The sequence below is a fragment of the Phaseolus vulgaris genome, chromosome 3 (genome assembly GCF_000499845.2).
Source record: "Phaseolus vulgaris cultivar G19833 chromosome 3, P. vulgaris v2.0, whole genome shotgun sequence".
NCBI lineage: Eukaryota > Viridiplantae > Streptophyta > Magnoliopsida > Fabales > Fabaceae > Phaseolus > Phaseolus vulgaris.
Window position 1 is genome coordinate 23,259,931 of NC_023757.2, and position 24,602 is coordinate 23,284,532.

The 24,602-nt window shown below is 30.3% G+C and overlaps 1 protein-coding gene and 1 pseudogene across 4 annotated transcripts; one reads left to right on the forward strand and one right to left on the reverse strand.

Annotated features, from left to right (window-relative positions):
• Positions 1-1,410: 1,410 nt before the first annotated feature.
• On the forward strand, positions 1,411-7,741 carry LOC137806885 (probable histone-arginine methyltransferase 1.3). Of its 4 annotated transcripts, none has more exons than XM_068607246.1 (15): positions 1,411-1,850; positions 2,129-2,191; positions 2,947-3,049; positions 3,515-3,658; positions 3,747-3,850; positions 3,991-4,089; positions 4,180-4,249; positions 4,433-4,529; positions 5,162-5,216; positions 5,676-5,759; positions 5,964-6,041; positions 6,427-6,530; positions 6,703-6,875; positions 6,960-7,111; positions 7,475-7,741. In XM_068607246.1, exons 1-15 carry the CDS (start codon positions 1,668-1,670, stop codon positions 7,553-7,555), a joined length of 1,590 nt encoding a protein of 529 aa, XP_068463347.1. In that variant the 5' UTR covers positions 1,411-1,667; the 3' UTR covers positions 7,556-7,741. The 4 variants fall into 4 exon arrangements, with proteins under 4 accessions (XP_068463347.1, XP_068463348.1, XP_068463345.1 ...); XM_068607247.1 differs by having other exon boundaries at positions 1,423-1,850; positions 2,129-2,179; XM_068607244.1 differs by having other exon boundaries at positions 1,427-1,850; positions 7,454-7,741.
• Positions 7,742-23,508: 15,767 nt separating this feature from the next.
• On the reverse strand, positions 23,509-23,615 carry LOC137808887 (small nucleolar RNA R71; annotated as a pseudogene).
• Positions 23,616-24,602: the final 987 nt, after the last annotated feature.

Here is a 24,602-nt window from a genome sequence, read left to right on the forward strand (position 1 = left end):
CACTTTCATCACCGCCGATTCAGGTTATAGCTTCAAAATCGGCTTCAGTCATCGTAATCAGAGGTATTCTTCTTGTTGTAAATCTCTTCTTGGGTTGGATGTGTCATTCTTTACTGGTTGTACTTTTTCAAGTTGCTTCTTCTAGTTGAACATTGTTGTTCTTTGGGGATGGGTTTGGTATCTAATGCTCCTCACAAAAATTGCTCTATTTGCATGGATAAATCTTGGACCCTTCCAAGATACCAGACACCATACATGTTCACATTGGGAGGGATAGGTACATAATAACTACAAGTTTTCTTGAATTGTTGGGGACCAGGTCTATGAAACGCATCATGATTCTTCTTCAACTGTCTCTGTATCTTTCCTTTTTCTTCTCTTTTAGAGGCTCTATCTCCTCACTACTTCTTCCTAAGCTTGCCGCCCACACTTACATAGTTCAAATTATTCAAAATTTACGTTCTTATTCTTTTAATTTTTTTTTTAAATAATACAAGAAATAATCTTTTTTATTTCTTGGCCCCGTTCAAATTTAACAAGAATTTATAAAAATAAATAAAGAGCTGACATGCACAATAATGCACTAATAATTTACAATATTAAAAGATCAGAAATTTGTGACTGTCCTTTGTTGGTTATAACTTACTGGATTGAATAAACTAATATTGTCAGTTTTTCAGGATTATTTTTTATAGATTTCTTTGAAATTACTAAACAGTATAATGAATTATTTTTGTAGAGGACTAATTCTTACAAAAAAAATTAAAATAACTAAAAACACGGAAAAACTAAGTCATATACAACCTAATTCAAATTACATGCATATAAAGAAAGATGAAAGCCAAAGTTTTATGAAAATAAAAGATGAATAATAATTTCATGTTGTCATTTAAATAAAAAATTGGAAAAACAATATTTTTAACAAACAATAATTTTATTCAACATGTTAGAGAGTAAATTTTATAATTTTGTTATTAAATAAAAAAATTATCTCCGTAGAATTAAAAAAAACTGTGAATATCCTGAACTTGAGGAGGTCTTTCCACAGGTAGGAAAAATAGTGTTTCTTGTGAAACATCAGATAATAAAGAAAAAGAAAAAAGAAAAAGTAATTGCATGATAGAAAGAAAGCACATAGAATAGCACTTCTAGCAGTAGCAGTACCCTTTTTTTATTGGTATTTGTTTTTTATTATTTTACATATTATGGTCAAATTATTAATTTTAAAAAAATTGTCAAGAATAACTAAAAAGAAATTAAAGTACATGCATGAACATTACTACACACACAGGATACACCATAGATAAGTCGGAATAAATAATATAACAAAGTAATTAAGAACAGTTGATAGTAGAAATAGACAATAATCAGTGTAATTAAAAATAAATTTAAAGCCCTCTTGTAGGGAGAATAATAATAACTCAGAATAAAACCCCATATCTCAGACACAGTAACACTTCCAAGCATTGAGCAAGCAAACCCTCACTTCCTTTGGCGGCTCTCAATTTTTCGAACTCCAAACCCTAGTTCAGTTTCCTTTTCATCTCTAATAATTGCACTCTTATACGTTTTCACGCTATTCATGTGGGTATATTTTTATTTTGGGTTTGAAAAAAAAGTAAGAGAGAGTGGGTTGTAGCTCGGTGGAGAAAGGAAGAAAGAAGATTATGGAGGATTCCTTAGAGCAAAAATGGAAGCAGCGAGAGTTCACGTTGGAATCAGTTTCCGACCTATCTTCCGCTCCTCCGTCCGCTTCTTTGCCAGGAATAGCTCGCTTTGACTCCGACGGTCTCCAAATTCATCACCAATCTCAACAGATTCCACTCAGTATCGATCCTCGAACTGTTCTGGTTCGTTTTCACCTTCTGCATCTTCGCTTAACTATTGCAGTAAAACAAGATTTTTTTTTTAGCCTTAATACTCTGCTCTGTGTTTTATCTTATACGGCTGCTGAGTTATTTTTTTTTTTTTATTCTTGTCGTTTTCTTTTTTTCTTCTTTAAATTTTAATGCTGTGTTTTTGCTTTCTTTGTTCACTGAATGAGCAAATAGCCAAGTATTCAATGAATGAAATGACAATCTTCATTAGGATCTCTTAATTATTCTTACTTCTTTGTTTGACCTCACAGTTATTCAAGCTGAGTCCTGTTCAATCTGTTTGCGTGGTGGAAGGATCTGAGGTCGGTAAAAAGGTTAGGAACAGAATCATTGTAAAATTATGTTGGATTGGGATTGTTAAATTAATTACAATGTGGTTGTTGTTTGTGCATAAATAATAGATCTTAAATTGTTTTAATGCAATTTAATGTTATATATATATATATATATTTATACTCCAGTACACATCATTTTATCTCCTTATACCAGTCTTGCAGTACATTTTCATGGATGTCAAACTCTTTGTTACCAATAAAGTTAACTAATTATCAATCTTTTTTCCCTGGTAAATTTCCGATATCTTTTGAATAGACAAGTTTGTCAACAAGGATGAGATCTAATATAATTTTTTTCCCTGCATTCAGCAATAATGTCAGTTTTAATAGGCTCAAAAGATTTGAAGAAAATAATAACTTTTTTTTACAGGTTTTCACTTCAGGGATGAATAATTTCTAAATTATTAATATAGGATTTGGTCATTTATTAGTTTGATCTTATTTAACACTAATGTACTATCTCACTCTTTTAGTATTATTTTGTTTTGTCATTTTGTTTTATTTGTGTTAAAGAATATTTTGTTAAGCATATACGTCGTTAATAGTTGTCTTTTACTATTTTCTATATTACAAACAAATTTAATTTACTAGTCAACTCAAAGTAGAGTTTATGAATGAGCAATAAGTTAGCATAAACTCTTGAGTTTAACAGCCTTAAGTGATACCACCATTACTTAATTTGTTGATTTGTTTGTGAATGCTAATGTATTTTAACAGTGCTATTTTTGAAACAGCCATTGTTTTCCAGGGGAGTCAGTATCCAGTTTAAAAATGAGGAGGAAAGTGCAGCCTTCCATTGTGTAGTCCAACAATGGAAGAAGGAAGTCCATGCTCAAGGTGCTGCTTTGAAATTTTTTTGTAATACTTATTGTTGAATGGCCTATTGTCATATGGCACTACTCCACCAGCAAAGGTGTCTTTTGTTGTTATTATTATTATTATTAATTAATTGCTTCAGGTCAAGTTTGTGGTGAGAGTGAATGAATGATACTTAGCCACCAACTGACTATTAGTTATTAGACCTGTAGAACATGGATTGTAGAGGTGTAAGCCTTTATTTTTAATGTTTTATTACTTTTAATTTTTTTTTTGTTCAAAACATTTGTAACTTGTTTGCTGCTGTCTAATCAAATTTTCTTCTTTCATCACTGATTATTTCTCTGTTGATTATTTTGTTTTTTTCATTTTAAAGATAGGACATGATCATAGATGTGCTTTTATCTTATTTTAGTTTATTCTCATAAGGTTCTTTTCAGTAAAATTTGATATTGTTTAACTTTATGTTTATTTTTTTCAATACAGGAGGAAATGGGCGAAATGGAACTGTTACAACTTCTAAAAGCAAATTTGATGAAAAGATAGAGTCATCATCTGCGAAAATGTATTTTCATTATTACGGACAACTTCTGCATCAGCAAAATATGTTACAGGACTATGTGCGGACAGGTTATACCTTTTTATATCATTGTGGTCCCCATTTTGTTTTGAATTCTACTTATATATGTCACTTAATGACATTAATTATTGTTTCCAGGCACCTATCATGCTGCTGTTATTGAGAACCGGTCTGATTTTGCTGGTCGTGTTGTAGTTGATGTGGGTGCTGGTAGTGGTATTTTATCATTATTTGCTGCTCAGGTAAGCTCATCACATTATTTGGGTCTAAGTCGATTTGTGGCATATAAGTGTCTTCTAATTTAATGAAATTTGAATATGTTTCCTTTCCTCCTTCAATCAGAGCTTTGTCAAGTTCTTGTCATTCTAACATTCATTTTTAGGCTGGTGCAAAACACGTTTATGCTGTGGAAGCATCTGAAATGGCAGAATATGCACGGAAACTTATAGCCGGAAACCCAACACTAGCTCAAAGAATTACAGTGAGATCTGTTTTGTAGTTTTTTGCTATAATTGTTATCTATTAAGTACTTTTTACTCATGGAGTTGTTTTATGTAATAATTATATATAGGTGATCAAAGGCAAAGTTGAGGAGATTGAATTGCCAGAGAAAGCAGACATTCTGATATCTGAGCCCATGGGTAAGTTCATAATTTACTTTCTTCCAACAAACTTGAAAATAATGCTGATTTTCAATGTATACTTCATATATAATTGTCAAGTATGTTTGTTTTTTGCGGTCTGTAGTGGAGAGTGAAGTTGTAGTAGCATGGCATGATGAAACTCCACCCTTTTATGGATTAAAATTTTTGTTTGTTATGCAGGCACCTTGTTAGTCAATGAGAGAATGCTGGAGTCTTATGTCATTGCCCGAGATAGGTTTCTTGTTCCAACGGGGAAAATGTTTCCATCTCTGGGAAGGTAAGTTAACACCCTTCTCTGTTTCTTGGAACTTCTAGCATGTAACAATAGTAATTGAGATTTTCCTAGGGCAAGTTATTGGCAAACAATTTTCTGCTTATTCAAAGTGCGATTTCTAAATAGTTTTTTTCTTACCAAATTTTATAAATGTTATTAAGGCATGTTAACAAATTTTATAAATGGTATCTATTGCTATTTCAACTAGAGTTCTCAATAATATGGAGTACATTATGTTTAAAAAATATTTCATTCCATTTTGCACCTACATTTTATGGGATGCTTGAGGTGAAAAAGTTAATTTTCATCGTCTTGGTGCTTAGTTGTTCTGAATGTTATATTCAATTCTAATATCATAGGATTATGGGTGCATTTGGTTAACTTATTTGAAAACATTTCTGTTATTAAACTTTAATTTCATGACTTTGTAACATGAGTGAAGCAGGAAAACTTTTTCATTTTTACCTGAACTAACTTCTTTCATTGATGTAAATTGTTTTAAACTTAATTATCATAAAATTATCTAAACATGTCTTAAAATAGGAACATTTTTCCTTAAAAAAACAAACAGGCCTTTTATTTATAATCATCTTATTATTATATTGTCTTCTAACCTTGATTTTTTGTTGGTGTAGGATTCACATGGCTCCTTTCACTGATGAATATTTGTTTATAGAAATTGCTAATAAGGTGTGTAAACAATGTGCCTTTGTTCATATTTGTAGATGAGTGTCTGTTGTTTGTTCTGTAGCTAATACATGGAGAAGTGTGTGTTTATTAGTTGTTTCTTGAAATTATAGTGCATAATTTAGACACCTTTGGAGAGATTTTTTTACCATCTGAAATTGGCATCAATGTAATGGAAGAGGCTAATCTTTGTAAAAGAGTATTTACTGGATTACAAAGAAGCCAGTATGGAGTGTCTCTTACTGAGATTTGCTTCAGTTGTCCAGTGAAATGGATTTCAATGAGATTCAACTCTGATTCCTTGCACTAAAAGGAGATTAGGAAAAAACCAGCAACTTATTTTACTTTGTACAATCTATCAAAAGATTGTCTGATTTTATATTTTGTTTAGAATTGCTGCTTTCTGACTGTTCCTTTCCGTGTCTCTATGTACACTTCTTTTTAACTCTTGTTTTTTTTCAGGCACTGTTTTGGCAGCAACAGAACTATTACGGCGTTGATTTAACACCCTTACATGGGACTGCATTTCAAGGATACTTTTCTCAGGTACTATGTTTTCTGAAATTTACCAATTGGTTAGGGGAGGATCCCTCATGAACAGAGAAAGGTTAAATGTGATACTTTCTTCCATTCTTAGTGTTTTGTATTACGAATGCACTATATATTGGTTTTGTTGCCATAAATTTGTCTGTTATAGGAGGTTTTATGTCACTAATAATGGGATCTTTTAATTTCTTTTGCTCCATAAAGCCTGTGGTGGATGCTTTTGATCCAAGACTTTTAATAGCCCCTTCAATATTCCATGTGATAGACTTCTCCAAAATAAAGGTAAGAATTTTGTTTAGAGTCCATTTCGTTTTCTGATATTGCCTCATTTCCTTAGGGTCCTGCTGGTTCTGATAATTTGGTGTCTCTGATCAAACAAGCTGATTTATTTCGATTGCATTCAGTTTTCCATGTAATTGATTATTTTTTTAAAGCCCCGGACTTCTCTTGTAATTGTTTCATGAGTTATTTCTGAAGGAATTCTTTGAAACTACCAAAAGGCATGCATTTTTCTGGTTGTGAATTGTTGTTTTTTTATAAGTAGTCTACTGTTGGTTAGGGATTTAATTGTGTTCATTCCGTTTGTTTTTATTATATTCTTTCAGTGCTTGCAGTGAAGTTGACTACGAATAATTTATCTCTGACCAGATCACTTTTTATATTGTAGGAGGAAGAACTGTATGAAATTGATATTCCTCTGAAATTCGTAGCCTCTGTGGGCACGAGAGTGCATGGGTTAGCTTGTTGGTTTGATGTGCTGTTCAATGGAAGGTACATGTTCCTCTTTATTTGTAAGGTCTAGCTTGCGTTTTATTTAGAAGTTTTGGTTACTGTTCTGATCTGTTGAGTTTTCTCTAATCATTAAAAATCAATAGTACTGTGCAAAGGTGGCTTACCACTGTTCTGATCTGTTGAGTTTTCTCTAATCATTAAAAATCAACAGTACTGTGCAAAGGTGGCTTACCACTGCTCCTGGTTCTCCGACAACCCATTGGTACCAGTTACGTTGTGTTCTCTCACAGCCAATATATGTCATGGCTGGACAAGAAATTACTGGCAGGCTTCACTTGATTGCCCACAATGCACAGAGTTATACAATATACTTAACATTGTCAGGTTGGTAATTGTCTCTTTTCTTTTCCTTATTATTGATATACCTGCACCATCATGTTAATGGACAAAATTTCAATTTGCATTTAGCTAAAATGTGGGGTCCTGGTGCTGAACAAGGGGGAATTCTCCAAACATCTTCCTGTAAACTTGATCTGAAAGAACCCTATTATAGAATGTCTCAACCACAGGCTTATGCATTTGCTCAAGATCAACAACCTCAACTACTTATACCAACGCAGGTATGGAATTTACCCATGCTCACTCGGTCAAGGGTCAAGTGTTCTCGGGGATTAAAATGCTACTAATAAGCTTACAGGAAATTAATCAAAGTCTGAAATATTTTTTAATAAAATTTCAGTAACTGATTAATGTGTAACTAGCACCGATTGAATTAATGAATCTTGAGTCATAATCCTTTATATCGATTAGTTTTTTCTTAACCTGAAATTTATTTGTTAGTCCAAAATTGGAATTTGGCAACTAAAGAAAATGATTCAGTGGCTGCCTAGGACAGCTAGGTGTTGGATTAATGTAGTTTGTTTAATTGTTATGTTGGCAGTCACCCTGACTTTACTTGACAGGATATACATATTCAATCTCAGGATGTAGATGAACCCGAAATAGTACGACAGCCTTCGCCTAATTCAAGTGTCCAGATTGATTCACTGATGCAGAATATTTAGCTTGACAAATCCTAACCCATATTTCTATTTGTAACGTGAGTTTGCCATGCTGCAACATGTTGGGGTCATCTGTCTGCATTTGGACATTTCCCTTGCCTGTAAATTACATTGTCTTCATTCTATTGTTGGTCATTCTCAATTGAATTTCATGTCTGCCAAAGGAATTTACCGAGATGTTTGAGTTAAGTGTTACTTCCATAGTCAACAATACAAAAAAGTTATTTCATCAAAAACTTGTAATCCATATTTTAAAAATGGAGATTCACTCTTGTAATAAACATTTAAAATCATGTTTTCTTTAACAGCATAATCGCTTTCCAATTAATATTAATTATTGAAAAAATAATAATATCTTATTTATTTCCTAGTATTTTTTTTAGTAGTATATATATGATATATAAATAGTTTTGAAGACTTAACGTTCTAATAACTTATATATATATAAAGTCACATCATAGTATCACACTAAAAAACATCAACAAATTACATTTAAATCACTCTTATATGAAAAAATAGAGTTCTTAATTGCATTTCAATTATTTAAAGTAACTTGTCCCATTGAAAATTGAAAGATTTCTATTTAGTATATTTTACAAGAGACCTGTATTTCACAATTAAAAATTCATTCTCAATTTTATAAGTTATGTACAAGTCTTATTCAATTTTTTACCATATCTTAATTTTTATGAACTTTTGTGCTTATGACCATTAGGATAATGATATCATCCTAGATCACAATACATCCAAAGAGGCACGATATCACAAATGATAAGCATACACTCGTAAAAGGATCAAAATGCCATAAAGTTATCAACATCTACACATTCATAAAAGGATCATAATACTTAATAAATATCACATATAATATATAACACAACATATATCATACATATCCATACATCTCATCATCATCAATAATATATATATATATATATTCACATATGTGTATCATCATCTGTCTAACATCACTTAAGTGATCTTGATTCCTTATAAAAGAAAAACTTCCTTACTTAAACAATCTCACATTACTTTAGCAACACCAATTTTAGAGGAAAGAGAATTAATATGATATTCATCTCACTCAAACGGCTCATTGTTTGAGCGACCATCTCCAGAAAAATAGTTTATTCGGTCTCTTCCTCACTCGAATGATCACTCATTGCTTGAGTATCTATCATTTGAACATCATCTAACAGTTTAGATATATATAATCTCAACACTTAAGCGATGTATCATTTCTTGTTATATATAATCCAACAAGTTCCAAAAACATCAAACACATTGTCTCCTTAATGCTTGAGTGATATCACGTAGTTGTATTATCTCACATATTTCATAATTTAATGCACCATTGTCACATATTAGCACTTAAGTAACATCTCGTTTGAACATCACTTCTTCCAAAAGAAAAAGTTGTCTCAGTCTCGTCCATGCTAGCACTTCAGTAGCTTATGTAATGATGATTCATCGATTGGACATTTCTTAAACAACGATCTATCATTTGAGCGATATCAGCTAAAGAAAACACAAATTTCACAAATAAAAAGTACATGTCTACTCTAATACATATACTATGTTTAGAATATGCCAAATTATCAATATATGGACCCAAAAGGACTATATTATCTTCTTACTTTTAAAATCATATTTTAAACTTTCAACGAGTATACATATAGTTTGTATAATCATATTCATATATGTGCATTTATTGTAATACCTAAATTGTTAATAACTATAATTTTTAAATGGATAGATCATAAAAAGATTATAAATAAGTTATAAGTATTCATTCTTTATTTCCTTAGAAATTTCATCATTTTAAACTTTTTCTAGATTTTTGAAAGCTAAATTTATGCATTTTATAAAGAGGTAGCAACCTGAGGATCAAGTTGAGTCTATCATATTTTTGATCTGTGTAAGTAGCTCATTCCATACTAATGTTTCAAACTTTCTTTTTCTTCTCTTGAGTATAAAGAATGTTTTGTCTATAGGCACACTATCTTTATGTAAGAAGAGTTAATTATAACATCTAATAATTTGGATTAATGTTTAATTGTGTGAAAAACGTAATGGTGATATTAGTATATTATATGTATGATGAAAACGGGTTGTGTAAAATTGTATATGATAATTGAGAAATTGAATATGTTAGTGTGGTTATTATTGATGAGTATAATGGAATTATTATAAGAAGAAATTATTGTTTTGTAAAAAATTTAATTGATATGTTTTACATTTTATTGTGAATTTTCTTCTTTAGGATGATATCACTTAATCAATGAATTGTCTCAATAGGTGGATTGTCACTCAAACGACGCTAAGTGGTGAGTCATCATAGTATACACCACTCAATGACTCAAGTGCCAACATGGACATTCAATCGACAAAGTATATGATTAAGTGAAGGCTTGAGACATGAATGAGAGAGAGGTCGAGACAATTATCTATCATCTAAAGTGGGTGAAGCTCAAGCACGAGAGGTTGCTTAAGAGTTAAGGTACAATAATAACGCATGAGGTTTTGAAATGTATGATATCGTGCAACTATGTGTTAATGCTCAAATGAAAATATGGTTGCTCAAGAATTAATGAAACAGTGAGAATGATGATTTTGAAACTTTCTAGGTGACACAAAAAGTAACATTTCCCAAGTGTTGGAATGATGCTTAAGTGATGGTTGCTCAAGCATTGAATGAGCGTTTGAGTGAACGAGGGGCTTAACTAACTCTTTTCTACGGAATTCTTATCACTTAAATTATGTGAAAATGCTCAAGCAAGAAAGTTTTTCTTGTTTAAGCTATCAAGATCACTAAAGTGAGATGAACTCACTCAAATGACACATACTTGAGGGTGAGGTGATGTTAATGATAAGCATGTAATGGTTATATATATGTGTGTGTGTTAATATATGTGTGTGGTATAATCATTGATGATAATGATGATTATATATGTACATTTGTATGATATACATTTTCTTGTATATTTTATGTAATATTTGTATGATATGATGACCCTTTTATGGGTGTGGACTCATAACCTTTTTTTTATGGCGAGTATACCGAGTCAAAACTAATAATTTGTCCCTAAAAACGGATATCGAACCTAGAAGGAACATTTATTTTAAATCCTAATAGTAGTATTCACTAAGTATAAGAATATGTACAATAATTTGATTTGAAAGATATTGACATAAGTTTTCGTGAAAATTAAATGAAAACAAAATAAATGAGTAAAACAATAAAATTAAGAAAATTGGGAATGAGGTTAATCCTTCTCATTCTCGTTTGTATTTTAAATTTATAACATTCCATCTTTATTGATATTGATGCACATATAAAAATTATTCATATCGGTTCCTTACATACAAAATTATTAAGAGAGTCTCCTAAATATCGATTTTTTGCATATTTATAAAAACTTTTTATCATTACGAACAGATGTTATAAAGAAATTAACATTTCAAATCTATTCCTAACATTTAAATATGTTAAGCATTATCATTTAGGTCAGATGCTTAGAAGTAATTTCCAGTCAAATCTAAGGATTAAAATCATGAATAGTTTCAAGCTTTGAGAATAAAATGATAATACCAATCATCAATAAAGAACTGAATATTATAGATAAATATCACTTCAATACATAAGAGTTTGAACAAATTACTCTCAATACCAAAGAAAAGAATTAGTCATTAATGGTGGCTATTACAAGCATTGATAGCAAGAAAAGAATATTCATAGCGTTTTTCCTTAACGGGTGTCTCCTTTAGGATTTCCTTCCTTTGGTTCCTCCCAGTGATGTCTAGGGTTATGCTCCACTCCTTCTATTTAACCTAATTGGGCTTGGGCTAAGTGACATCTAGCTTAAGAAGTGAGATATTACTTACTTAAGCGAGCTTTACAAGAAAAAGCTCAACTTTACTGGAGTCAACTCGCTTAAGTGAGGCTTGGATGAGTCTTGAGCGAGTTTTCAATGCTCCACTTTGCCTTTTCTTCTTGTCTTCAATTTGTCCATTCTCCTATAGCCCTTTTATCTTCATTTTCTCCTAGAATTATGAAATTAACACAAATTTGAGATAAATTGTTCACCTTCATCTTACAATCCAAAAATATGTAAAAATGTTCAAATTCCTAAATTAGAAGTTGAATTATAACTATTTTATCAATTAAAGTTCATAAGTGCCTATCCTTTTGTATGAAATATGACTTAATTATAGTATTTATCAACTTCCCCCAACTTAGAATCTTGTTGCCCTGAAACAAAGTAAATGAATATAAATAAATCATATTTGAGTTCAAATATCAAAACAACTTTATTTACTAAACAATAGATTAATTAAAAACTTATGGTGCTTCCAACTTCAAATATCAAATATAAGATATAGATACAATCAACTTGGAGGATAACAACCGAAAGAATGAAATGACAATTTATTAAGGAACTTTTTCTCATATTCTCACAAGTGTTTCTCTCTATTTCCACTGAATCCTAACAAATCACAATTGATTTTCATTTCATTTTCATATCATAATCACATTAGAAACATGAATCTTACGGTCTTCTGCTGGGTTATAATGAGGTTGAGCTTCCAAAAAATATTGGTTTTTCAGAGAAAAAATGCACACTTAAAAGAAAAAAAACATGCCTACAATCCCAATACAGTACATATGTATTATCTAATCACCAATTTCTTTGACTTTACCACTTTTCCCCAATTTCTTTACTTATTCACGATTTCATCGTGAACTATATTTTTTTTTTTTCTTTTCTTTTTTTTTCAATCAATGATAATAGAAATAGATTATTCCTATTTCCAACCAAATAAATTATTTAAACTTTTAAAACAACTAAAGCCAATCATCCCCCTTTTTATATATAGATTGCATCTATGTTCTGCTTCCTTAAACATGCCAACAGGTAGGAAAATATATCAGTTAAGGTTCGGGGTGCAATAATAAAAGAAAATCTTGGCAAAAAAAGGGCTATCACAAAGATATAATCAATTTAAATAAAGGTTGACTATTTGACCTTGCATTTTCATGCTCTTTGATGATGTAACATAAAATAAAAAAATCAAGCAACCACAACGATCAATTCATCAATGAAACTCTCAAAATGTTTAAGACTGACACACACTTTCTTGACTTAATTAGTCTAATTCCTTATTACTTGTCATTCTCCGTTTCAACTAGTCATCATGTTTAATTTTCATGTACCACAATCTCAACCACATTTAAATATATGGATTCAACATTTTCTTTTCCAACCCATGTCTATGTCATTTCACCTTTCTAATCTTTAAACACAAAGTCTAATTAATACTTTTCCCACAATTCAAATTAATATTCTATTTCTTCCAATAACATTTTAAGAACAAAATAAAACTAGAAAAACAACTCAACAAATAAAATAAAGTAAAACAAAAGCAAATTAAACAACAACAAAAAAAGAAAATTAAACAGGTTGAAAGGAAATAAATAGAAAAATAAAACCATGTTTTGTGCTCAATCATCTCTTCTTAACAACTCATTCATTTTTGTGTTAAAATCTTCATCTACAACTGTAGATGGTCTTGTTTCTTCTACTGGATTTGCCCCCTCGGAAAAATAATATTTGTCCCTAGGCCATGCAACATACGACCCGAACAGTTTTAGGCTCATCAAACCTAGTTTCATCACTCAACACATAACTTAAACAAAACACACAAAAATAAAACATAGTAATTAAAATATTGGGTTGCCTCCTAATAAGCAATTGTTTAACGTCATATAGTTTGACACATGTTTCTTTATAGCTCCTTCAACAAAATCAATATGATGATCCTTTCAATTTCACCACCTAAATAAGGCTTCAACCTTTGACCATTGACTACCCAACTTTTTGTGTGACGCTAGGTCCTCCAACTCTACTGCTCTGTAGAATTTAACAATTGTTCTTTTAGGTGGTCATTGTCCTTCCTCAACCATATTACTTTCTTCTTGAATTATCTCAATGTGAGGTGTAAACGTGGTTGAAGATTCTTTTCTAACTTCTTGCTTTTCTTTTTCTTTTCTACTTCTATTTTTCTGAGTTATCTACTCAAATTCTAAATCTAATTGCAATTGATCTCTCGAAATCTATCTTCTTAATATCATATATCAGAACACTCAAACAAGGATTAAAATAATAATAAAAAATTAAAATTAAAATTAAAACTAAAAATTTAAAACTAAGAAAAAAAAATAACTTCTTTAAAAAAGAAGAAAACAAAAAATTTGAAATAAATAAAAATAACTAAATTTTTAAAAAATAACCGAAAACAAACAAATTAAAATAAAAAATAAAAGAAAAACAAAGATAATAAGCGTAAAAGAAATCATCAATCTATAATACAAATAGAAGGCACTCTGAGGGTAACTCTTAAAAAAGATAAAAAAGAACAAATTTTAACTAAAAATAGTAATCTCAAATTGATTCTAGGAGTGACAAGTGGCACGTTGTAGAACATACACGTGTCACAAAACTCTCATTTTATTATCACTCACATTTCCCTCTCATTTACTTTTAGTGTCTCTCTCTCTCTTCTATTCTGCCTTTCTCTTTCTTTGATTTCATTGCCTTTTGGTTTCTCTCATTCATTTTCATTTCTTGGGTTTCTTCTTCTCTGGGCTTTTTGCCCTTTCTTGGATTTCTTCTTCTCTGGGTTTGCTCTATGCCTTTTCTCACATTTCGCCCTATTTCATTTGATTTGGCCTTTCTTTTGTTTGTGCAACAGCCGGTAGCGGAATATATTTTCCTTCATATTCATGTTTGGCGAACTGGAATCCATCGTATGTTCAAGCACCAAGGTGAAATATTTTCCTTCTTTTGTCCGCATGGGTGTTTTCATTATTGGTTTTTTGCTGATTTAATCGTTAATGGAGTAAATTTTTTTTGGGTACTTAAGGTTTGGACTTCCTCTTAAAGACATCTCCTTTTTGTTGTTAAACTTTCTTTTTAAACTTTTTTTCACCTTTTTCTACCTATTTTTCATCTGAAACCAATGTTGAAGTTGTTTTGTTAAATATGTGAGCTTTTTCATTCTTCTGCCCACATGGTTGTTTTCATTATTGTTTTTTTTTTCACCTATTTTTCATCTGAAACCATGTTGAAGTTGTTTTGTTAAAGATGTGTGCTTTTTCCTTTTTATGTACGCATGGTTGTTTTCATTACTGGTTTTCTACTGTTTTAATCGTTAATGGAGAATTTTTTTTGGCTAGTTAGGGTTTGGACTTCCTCTCAAAGTCATCTTTTTTTTGTTAAACTTTCTTTCACCTATTTTTCATTTCGAAACCAATGTTGAAGTTGTTTTCTTAAAGACGTGTGCTTTTTTCTTCTTTTGTCTGTATGGTTGTTTTCATTATTGGTTTTTGTTGTTTTAATCGTTAATGGAGAATTTTTTTTGGCTACTTAGGGTTTTGACTTCCTCTCAAAGACATCTCTTTTTTGTCGTTAAACTTTCTTTTTAAACTTTTTTTTCACCTTTTTTCCACCTATTTTTCATTCCGATACAAATGTTGAAGTTCTTTTGTTAAAGACCATGTTGTATAAGGCAATGGAAAATCGAAACGTCAAAGAATAATTACAGGTAACACACTCATCTACTCTGTTTTTTATAATTTTGTCTTTTCGTATTTATTTGTATTTAATTTATTATTATTCATTAATTTTTATTAGTATCATTATTGGATTTTAATTATTTTTATTATTATTTAATATTGGAACTGAAAGGACATGTTGTTTCAGAAAAAAATAATCGTAGATTTGTGATTGAAAAGACATGTTTGCTATAAATAAGTAACGTAGGGCTTTTTATTACTCACAATCCTAATGCTTTATTCTTTGTAACTTCTTAAATTACTCATCCCTACTTCCATCGTCATCATCTTTCTTTTTCTCACTGTCATGGTTGTCATTCCTGAAGAGATCGTAAAACTTGATACTCGAGGTTTGTTTACAACAGTTAACATTCATGGGGAGGTATGCTTTTTTTTTTCTCAGATTCCTATTTTTCATAGTTTTTTCAGTTCTTTGAGTATTTTTGTGGTTTTAAAATGGATAGAATGGGCACGTGGATCGTGCATTCGCCATCGAGTTTGAAAATGAGATGGGTGAGGAGTGGACCCTCAGCGACAATCAAGGCAATATTCATATAGTATATTATAACAAAGATATACTTTGTCCCCATATTTTCTATGGATGGTCCAATCTGAGTGATTTTTATGGGTTTAAAGGTCACCACAATATATTGTTGCGTTACGTGGGTAATAACTCCTTCCATATAACTATTTATATGGGAGAGTTATGTGAAAGTGTTGTAAGAAATTTCCAAAATAATGTTCAAGGGAGGGAGTCGTTCAACAATGACCCCTTTATACATTTTAGCTTAAAGGTGTCTTCAAAACAGGTCTATGGAGGTTATGTGGTTAGTTTACATCCTTTCTTTTTAAATGGTTATAGTTATATTCTATTTGTTTTATTAACTAATTATTTGGTTATTGTTGAAGAATTTGTCTTCTTCTTTTGTTGAATATGTTTGTAGAGGGAGGTTCAAGAAGGTTACTCTACATGGATCGCTACAAGATGTGGAATGCAACGTTTTCAAGTTCAGGATTCCTTCCAGAAGCATTACACTTGGTAGCGGGTGGAAACATTTTTGTCGTCTTCATTCTATCCGTGAAGATGACAAAATTATATTTGAATGTCAAAACAAGAAGCCCTCTTCTGATATCAGGGTTCTACTATTGATGACGAGTCATTACAAGACTTAGTGTGTAATTAAATTTCTTAAGCTTTTAGGATAATCATTTTTATTGTTTTGAACCATATTACTCTTTTTTTTTAGTTGGTTTATTTTGCAAGTATCACTTCCTTCCTTTGCTGGGAAGCATCAAGTTTCCACTTTGTTGGAAACCAGAACAATTTCTTTGGTTTACTACTTATTTTTATTTTATTATGATTATGTTTAATTATCTCATTTTAGTTCTTTGTATTTATTGTTTCCATTATTTGCAATATGTATACATACTGTTCTAAATTTTTCATTTATTATCTGGCATATTAATAATGTGTTGACATTTCTAAATATGCTCAACGCTATAAGAATTGTCAATATATTAAAATTCATAAACCTGTTTCATACTGTTTTTCTATTTTATATATTTCTTCTAAATTATGGAATGAATATATTAATTTGATTTTGTATATATTGTTTATTATTAATTAATTAGTCATTGATGTATTAAGTTATGTTTATTTATCTTGAAACGTTTTAATGCATATATGTTTGTCTTTATTGTATCATTTTTCAAATTTGTAGTTATTTATGAGTACTATTTCATTCTATAAATATTTGTTGTATTATATTTGACTTTATTTTATGTTTTATATTTGTTGTACATATAACAATACTATTCTTTTTTATGTTATTGCAAACATCGAAACTTAAAATATTTTATATATGATTTACAACTATTTACATGTCTTACCTACATGTTAATTGTTTGGTGGGTATAAATATTGTTATTTTTGTTAAATAAATGTAATTTCAATTTAATTGTTATTTTTTAATATTAATTAATTAATGTTAATTAATGTTGTACTTAAAATGAAACAAATTTTTTTTGTTGCAATGGACAAACCAAAGGTCATAAAATATGTTATAAATAGTTACACCAAAGGTCATAACATTGTGCGGTTTTTTTATTATTCACAATCATATTTTTTTCTTCTTTGTTCCTCTATAATTTCTAATTCTCTACTACTTCCTTCTTGGTGCTTTCTTTATTATTTCTCTATTATCACTTTCTCTCCTACTTATTTCTTGATGTTTATTCCATTATTCATTTAATGGCGCCTAGTGCTGAAGAAATCATTAGATTTGAAACAAGAGGAGTCTTTTCTTTTCTAAAATTTGTCCTTTTAAACAGTTTCTTCATTTCCTGACTTTTTATTCTTTATTTTAACATCAATAGCTTGGTTATGTTGATCGTGCTTTCGCCATCGAGTTTCAAAAGGAACTTGGAGAGGAGTGGGCACTTGCAGATTTAGCAGGGAACGTCCACATAGTGCAGTATAATGAAAATTTATTGTTGCCGGAAATTTTGCGTGGATGGTGGACTTTGACTGATTTTTATGGCTTCACAGGTGATCACTATATGTTATTTCATTACGTGGGTCAGAACGCTTTCCATATAACTGTTTATATGGATGACATCCCTGAAAGTGGAGTAAATCGTTATTTGGAGGAAATTGAAGGGAAGGAACCCTTAAGCATTGGTCCCTTTGACCATTTTTCGATAAAATTGTCTCGATTAAGTATGAAAGTTAGTTATCTGGTTAGTATAACATTCATTTCTTTTAAAGTGCCTTATATTATATTCTACTTCATTTCTTTTTACTTATTATTTTCATATTGTTGTAGGATCTTCCTGCTCCATTTGCACAATATATTTGACAAGGGATATTCAATAAGGTTACTCTCCATGGTATACTAATGGAGGTGGAATGCAAGGTGTTGAAAGGGACGTTTCCTTCTAGACGCATTAAACTTGGCAAAGCGTGGAAGAATTTATGTCGTCTTCATTCTTTGCGTGAAGGAGACAAGATTATCTTTGAATGTGATACCAAAAATCATTCTTCTCACATCAGGGATTTGTTACTTACTTCTATTCACCGTTTAAGCTATCCTGGATAATTTCTTTTATTATTCTCTTAGGATAACAATTACTAGTGCTTACGAAAGATCAAACATATTTATTTTTGTACTTTCACTTTGTTGGAAACCTGAATAGTTAAGTGCTCTTTATGCTTATGTTGACTATATGTTTATGTTTAGTAGTATTCATATTCTATTTGTTCATGCATTACTAGTATTCATATTCTATTTGTTCATTGCAATGTGAATACATAATATATAAACTATTACAATTTTGTTCCATTATCTGGTATATTTATAATATGTTGCAATTATTAAATATGTTTAACACTATAACAATTGTCAGTATATTAAAGTCATTAAAATCTTCGATCATATTTTTTATTTTATATATTTTATGTTAATATTATGGAGTGTTTATATTCATTTTATTATTTATATATTGTTTATTATTAATTAGTCATTGAAGTATTAAGTTGGTTGTTGCTTTTATTGTAGAAACCTGTTGATGCATATATGTTTATTTTTGTTGTATGGTTTTTAAGATCTTTAGTTATTTATATAAATAGTATTTCATTGTATTTATATTTCATCATATTTTATTTGTATTACATTACATTACATTAAAATAAAATAAAATATGATAAAATAAAATAAAAGCTAAATAAAATAAATAGAAAAAACAAAAGCTAAATATAAATATACTAAACAAAACTTAATTAAATAAATACACCAAACAAAAACTAAATAAACTAAAATCATAAATACAGTAAAAAAATAAAAGTAAAAATAAATAAATAAATAAATACACTAAAAAAACTAAATAAAATAAAATAATAAATACAGTAAAACTAAATAAAATAAAATAAAATAAAATCTAAAAACTAAATAATAATAAATACACTAAAACTAAATAAATAAAGAAATACTAAAAAAATACACTCAACAAAAATAAGAAAAATAATAATTAAAAAAACAAAAAATTTAAAAAATAATATTCACATCTAAAAAAACAAAAACATTCAAAAACATATCCTCGTCTCAAAATAAATAAAAACTTTAAAAAATATTCACATCTCAAAAAAAAATATTTGAAAAATAATCACATCTAAAAGAAAAAACTTAAAAAAGATTCATATCTAAAAAAAACAAACAAGTTTTAAAAAAATCACATCTAAAAAAATAAAAACTTAAAAAATATTCACAATACTTAGCAAATTATACTTTCAAATCTAAACAAAATTTATCCTCAGTTTAAAATATAATTTTTTAATAATTTGTCCCTAAGGATGTATATCGAACCCAAAAGGAACAGTTGTTTAAAATCCTAATAGTAGCATTCACAAAGTATAAGAATATGTACAATAATTTGATTTGAAAGAGATTGAGATAAGTTTGCGTGAAAATTAAATGAAAACAAAATAAATGAGTAAAATAATTCAATTAAGAAAATTATTGGGAATGAGGTTAATCATTCTCACTCGTCTGTATTTTAAACATATAAGATTTCATCTTGATTGACATTGATGCACACATAAATTGCATTCATATTGATTCATCGAATACAAAATTATTAAGAGAGTCTCATAAATATCAATTTCTCGCATATTTGTAAAAAATCCTTATATTATGAACAAATGTTATAAAACAATTAATATTTCAAATCTATTCCTAACATTCAAATATATTAAGCATTATCATTTAGGTCAGATGCTTATAAGTACTTTCCAGTCAAATCTAAGGATCAAAACGATGAATATTTTCAAGCTTTGAGAATAAAATGATAATACCAATCATCAATTAAGAATAGAATATTATAGATAAATATCACCTCAATGTATAAGAGTTTGAACATATTACTCTCAATTCCCAAAGAAAATAATTAGCTATTCATTGTGGTTATTACAAGCATGGATAACAAGAAAAGAAGATCAAAAGCGTTTCTCCTTTACGGGCTGCCTCCTTTAAGGTTTTCTTCATTTGTTTCTCCCAATGATGTCTATGGTTATGTCTTACACCTTCTATTTAACCTAATTGGGTTTGGGCTAAGTGACATATATGATAAGTGCCTAATTTCAGTAATATTTTATATTAAAATATAGACACTTATGAGTATTAATTGCTAAATTACATATAAAATAATCCTTAATTTATGAATTTATACCTTTTTACATATTTTATTATCTTTATTTGAATAAGAACATTTTATTCCCAAATTTGGTGTTAATTTCAAGTTTTTAGGGAAGAATGGAGATGACTAGGCTAAAGAAGAATAATATAAGTTAAAGAAGAAAGTTGGAAGGCACAGGAACGCACAAAAATACAAAAAGCCCAACTCAGCAGTAGAGCAACTCACTCAAGTGAGTCCATTTTCGCTTCAGCGAGAATGCTCCAGTGGCAACGTTAAAAATCGACGCATTTCTCGCTTGAGCAAGCTATATCTCTTATGAGCAAGAAAACGCCTAAACCATTGGGCCATTTTATGTTTTAATCAACAAGCCCATTAGCACGACTGATGGAGATCAAGAAGAAGAAGAAGATGAGGTTGAAGTTGAAGATGCTCAAAGACATATTAGCTCATCATCCATTTTACCTCAAAGGATTACAAGGAGTAAAACTAAAGAGTTAGGAAGTAGACTTCAAATATTTTCTCTTATTGTAGTTTCTTTTGTATAAAATTTAAAATACATAGAGTAGTGTTTAGGAAGGTGCTAAAGAGGGAAACCTAAAGACACCTCTTGTGTATAGCATCTATAGGCGTTAGCTTTAGGAAAAGTCTAGAAGGTGCCCCTTCACTCTCCATTTTAGGCGCTAGAAGTGGAAGAGTTATAGGCTACCTTAGAAGCTTCTCTTGTAAGCTTCTTTGTAATTGGTGACCGATCCTTCTCCCTATAAAAGGAGGGCTTGAGTCTTTGAAATGATAGAATTGATTTTTGAATAAAGAACCTCTCCCAAATTGGTGAGTGAATTGAGAGAGACTTGTGTCTTCTTCTCTTCTAGTCTTATCTTAAGTGCATTCTTGGACTCTCAAGTGGCGGCAACTACACTCATCTTGAAGCCTTTCATCCTTCAAGTGGCGTGCACATCTCCAAGAGCTACAACCACACAAGTTTCCTAGTTCTTTTCATCTTCTTCATCCATTTCCATTCCAAAACAAACTCTAAAACAAGTCTTTGATGTTTCTAGTCATTTCAATCGGTAGAACTTGCTTATTTTGTGTTTTTGTTCGGTAGTTTCTTCTAGCTTGTTGTTCTTGTGGTTTTGGTTGAGTTTCCTTGTGTTTTAATCGGTTCATTTGTATTATATCTTGTTTTAATCGATTCATATGCCATATTATGGGTTTCGTCCGTACAATTACAGCTTTGATCACTTCTAATCTTTCTAAGTTCGTATTTGGTATTGCTTGTTTGATTACAGCAACAACAATGTCGCCAAAATAAGCATATCGTTGATTATATGAGTTTGGCTTGGTTACTTGTGTTTTGGTGAGTTCTTGAATGTTAAGAACATTGATCCAATTCTTAGAAAGTGCCTAATCATATTCCAACTCTTGTTGAATCCATAACATGTTCATATTATATCTCCATTATGTTATTGGAATCATATCAACGATGCAAGAAGTCACCTAACCCTGGCAAATTAGGTTAAATAGGGGGTTTGAGGCTCGACCCTAGTGTGTCAAATTGAGAGGAAAACACCATTGAGTGACTTGTAACCAATTGGGAGAATAAAAGGTGCTAGAAGATGTGTGGTTAATTCTACCCTTTGGAATTGAGAGTAATTTGTTCGAACTCTTATGTATTGAGGTGATATTTAAATATGATATAATATTTTGTTCTTGATTGATTGTTGGTATTGTTGTTTTGTTTCAAACTCTAGATCTAGAATCTTAAATCTGGCTGGAAAGTATTTTTAGGGTTCTGACCTAAACACCAATACTTAACATATTTGAGAGCCAAGAATAGACTTGAAATGTGAATTTCTATTAACTTCTGAGCTTGATTCTAAGGTCTTTTTATAAATATGCGAGGAATCAATATATAGGAAACATTCTTAGTAATTTTATATCGAGGAATCGATATAAATGAATTTTATACGGACATCAATTCCAATCAAAGAACATAATGTTAACATGTTAATCAAAATACATAAGAGTGAGAAAGATGAAACCTAATCTCTATTTTTGCAACTTAAAGCAATAAATTATTTGCTTGTTTTCTTATTAATCATCGCCAACACAACCACTTTCAACACACTTTTTATTGTTTTATTTTACATTTAGCAGATATTGTACTTGATAATTCATGTTTTCCTTGTGGGATCGATATCCTTCCTTAAGGACAAATTATTATTTCTGACAACGCGGTGCACTTGCCGTAAAAAGTCATCAAGCTTTTGGCGTCGTTGTCGGGGAACAATTTGATTTTTGAGTATGAATTCCTATATATTGTGAATATTCTAACTGTTTTTATTTTGGTTAATAGCTCTTAATTCTTTTTTATATTTCTATAGTTTGTTTATATTTGTTTATTGATTTTTTTTATTTTTTTTATTGTTATATTTTTTGTTTATTTTATTCTGCAGATTTGTTTTAATTGTTTTTCTTTTATCTTCAAATTTATTTTGAATTTATTTTCTTTTATTTGTTTTTAATTTTTTTTTAAAATACTCTCTTACTCTATTAAATCATTGTGTTAACCCTTGATTTAGTTGTCTTGTATGATATTGAGAGGTCAAATTCCCAAAGACCGATTATTATTTGAAGCAAAGATTGATAGGGTAGCCAAAAGAAACAACAAGACAAAGACAAAAGAAAGACAAGGAGATACTAGAGAGGAATCCTCAACCACTTTTTTTTTCCCACTAACAATATTTTTCAGGAGAAAAGTAACATGATAGAAGAGCAAGCACCACCTCCTAGGGGGACACTAGGAGATTATATCATGTACCAATGGCCAAGGCATTCTTCTAGTATTGCAATACCTGCTCCCGTCAAGGCCTTGGAAATAAAACCCGTTTTTCTCACTCTCATCATTGCCTATCAATTTATAGTAATGGATTATGAGGATCCATATTCACATTTGTCTACATTTTATGAATTGGTGGGAACAATGAACATTCAATCAGGTGATCTTGAAAATGTTCATATGCACTTGTTTCCTTTTTCATTGGCATGAAAGGCTAAAGAATGACTCAAATCAATTCCAAATCAGAGCCTCACTAGTTGGGAGGATGTAGAGGAAAAATTTCTACAGATATTTTTTCCAATCTCTCGCTACAATATAGCAAAGTATGAAATCTCTATGTTCGGACAAGGAGCAAATGAAGTCTTCTATGAGACATGGGAAAGATTCAAGATGATATTGAGAAAATGCCCAAATGGTCAACTAATATTGAGTTGATATTGATATTGATATTCAAGATGATATTGAGTTTGAAGATATTGCTCAACTAATCATATTTCTCAATGGTCTCAGATCTGATACTAAGATGCTCCTAAATGCTGCAGCTGGTGGCACAATGATGGTTCTCGATGTAAAACAAGCGACAAGGATTATTGATGCATTGGCATTAAATGATTACCAAGCCCAACATGATAGATGAGGTATTCAGAAGAAAGGTTTGTTAGAAGATGCATTCTTGGCTAAAAAAAAATTTCTAACACAGCAGATTGAGCAACTAACTGCACAAATGGATAAATTGCCCCAAAAGTTGCATGCAATTCACTCATCTCAAAGTCAGAGTATACCAATCAAGTGTATTTTTGTGGAGGTGATCATCCTAATGGTCACTGTTCTTATCAAACCAACTCACCTGAAATTGAGGTAAGTTATATGGGCAATCAAGGAGGGCAAGGTGGCTTTTTCGACAATTATTCTCAAGGTTGGAAAAGTAATCAAAAACAAAATTTTGGGTAGAAGCAAGACTGTGGTTCATCTAATAAGCAGGGGCCTTTCCAACAGCAACATAAATTTAATTATCCATCCATGTCTGAAAGAATGAGTAAACTTGAAGATGCCATGGCGAAACTTGTGGTCAATCAAGAAAATAGCATGACAACGATTAGGAATATAGAGATTCAGAAGGGACAGATGGCCAAACAATTAGCAGAGAGACACAATGGCCAATTTTCTGTCAACTACCAAAGCAATCCAAAAGAGCATTGCAATAATGTAGTTACTGAAAAAAAGAATAAATGAAACTGAGGGGAAGAGTGATGAAAAAGAAAGAGATAAGAATAAAAGTGAGGAGCAAAAAGTAAAAATAAGGAGGGAGGTGTTTTTGAAATTTTTTTATCATATCCTCATGCTCCTTATAAAAAGAGAAGGAAAGAAATGTTTTTGAAAAATTGCTCCCTAAAAATTATTTTGCAAGA

Bases quoted from the DNA above. Each gene is read 5' to 3' on its own strand.
- LOC137806885 (XM_068607244.1), top strand. From the start codon at position 1,668: ATGGAGGATTCCTTAGAGCAAAAATGGAAGCAGCGAGAGTTCACGTTG. The intron at 3,851-3,990 runs GTAAGCTCATCA...ATTCATTTTTAG, and splicing joins TATCATTATTTGCTGCTCAG to GCTGGTGCAAAACACGTTTA. The intron at 5,760-5,963 runs GTACTATGTTTT...TGCTCCATAAAG, and splicing joins TTCAAGGATACTTTTCTCAG to CCTGTGGTGGATGCTTTTGA.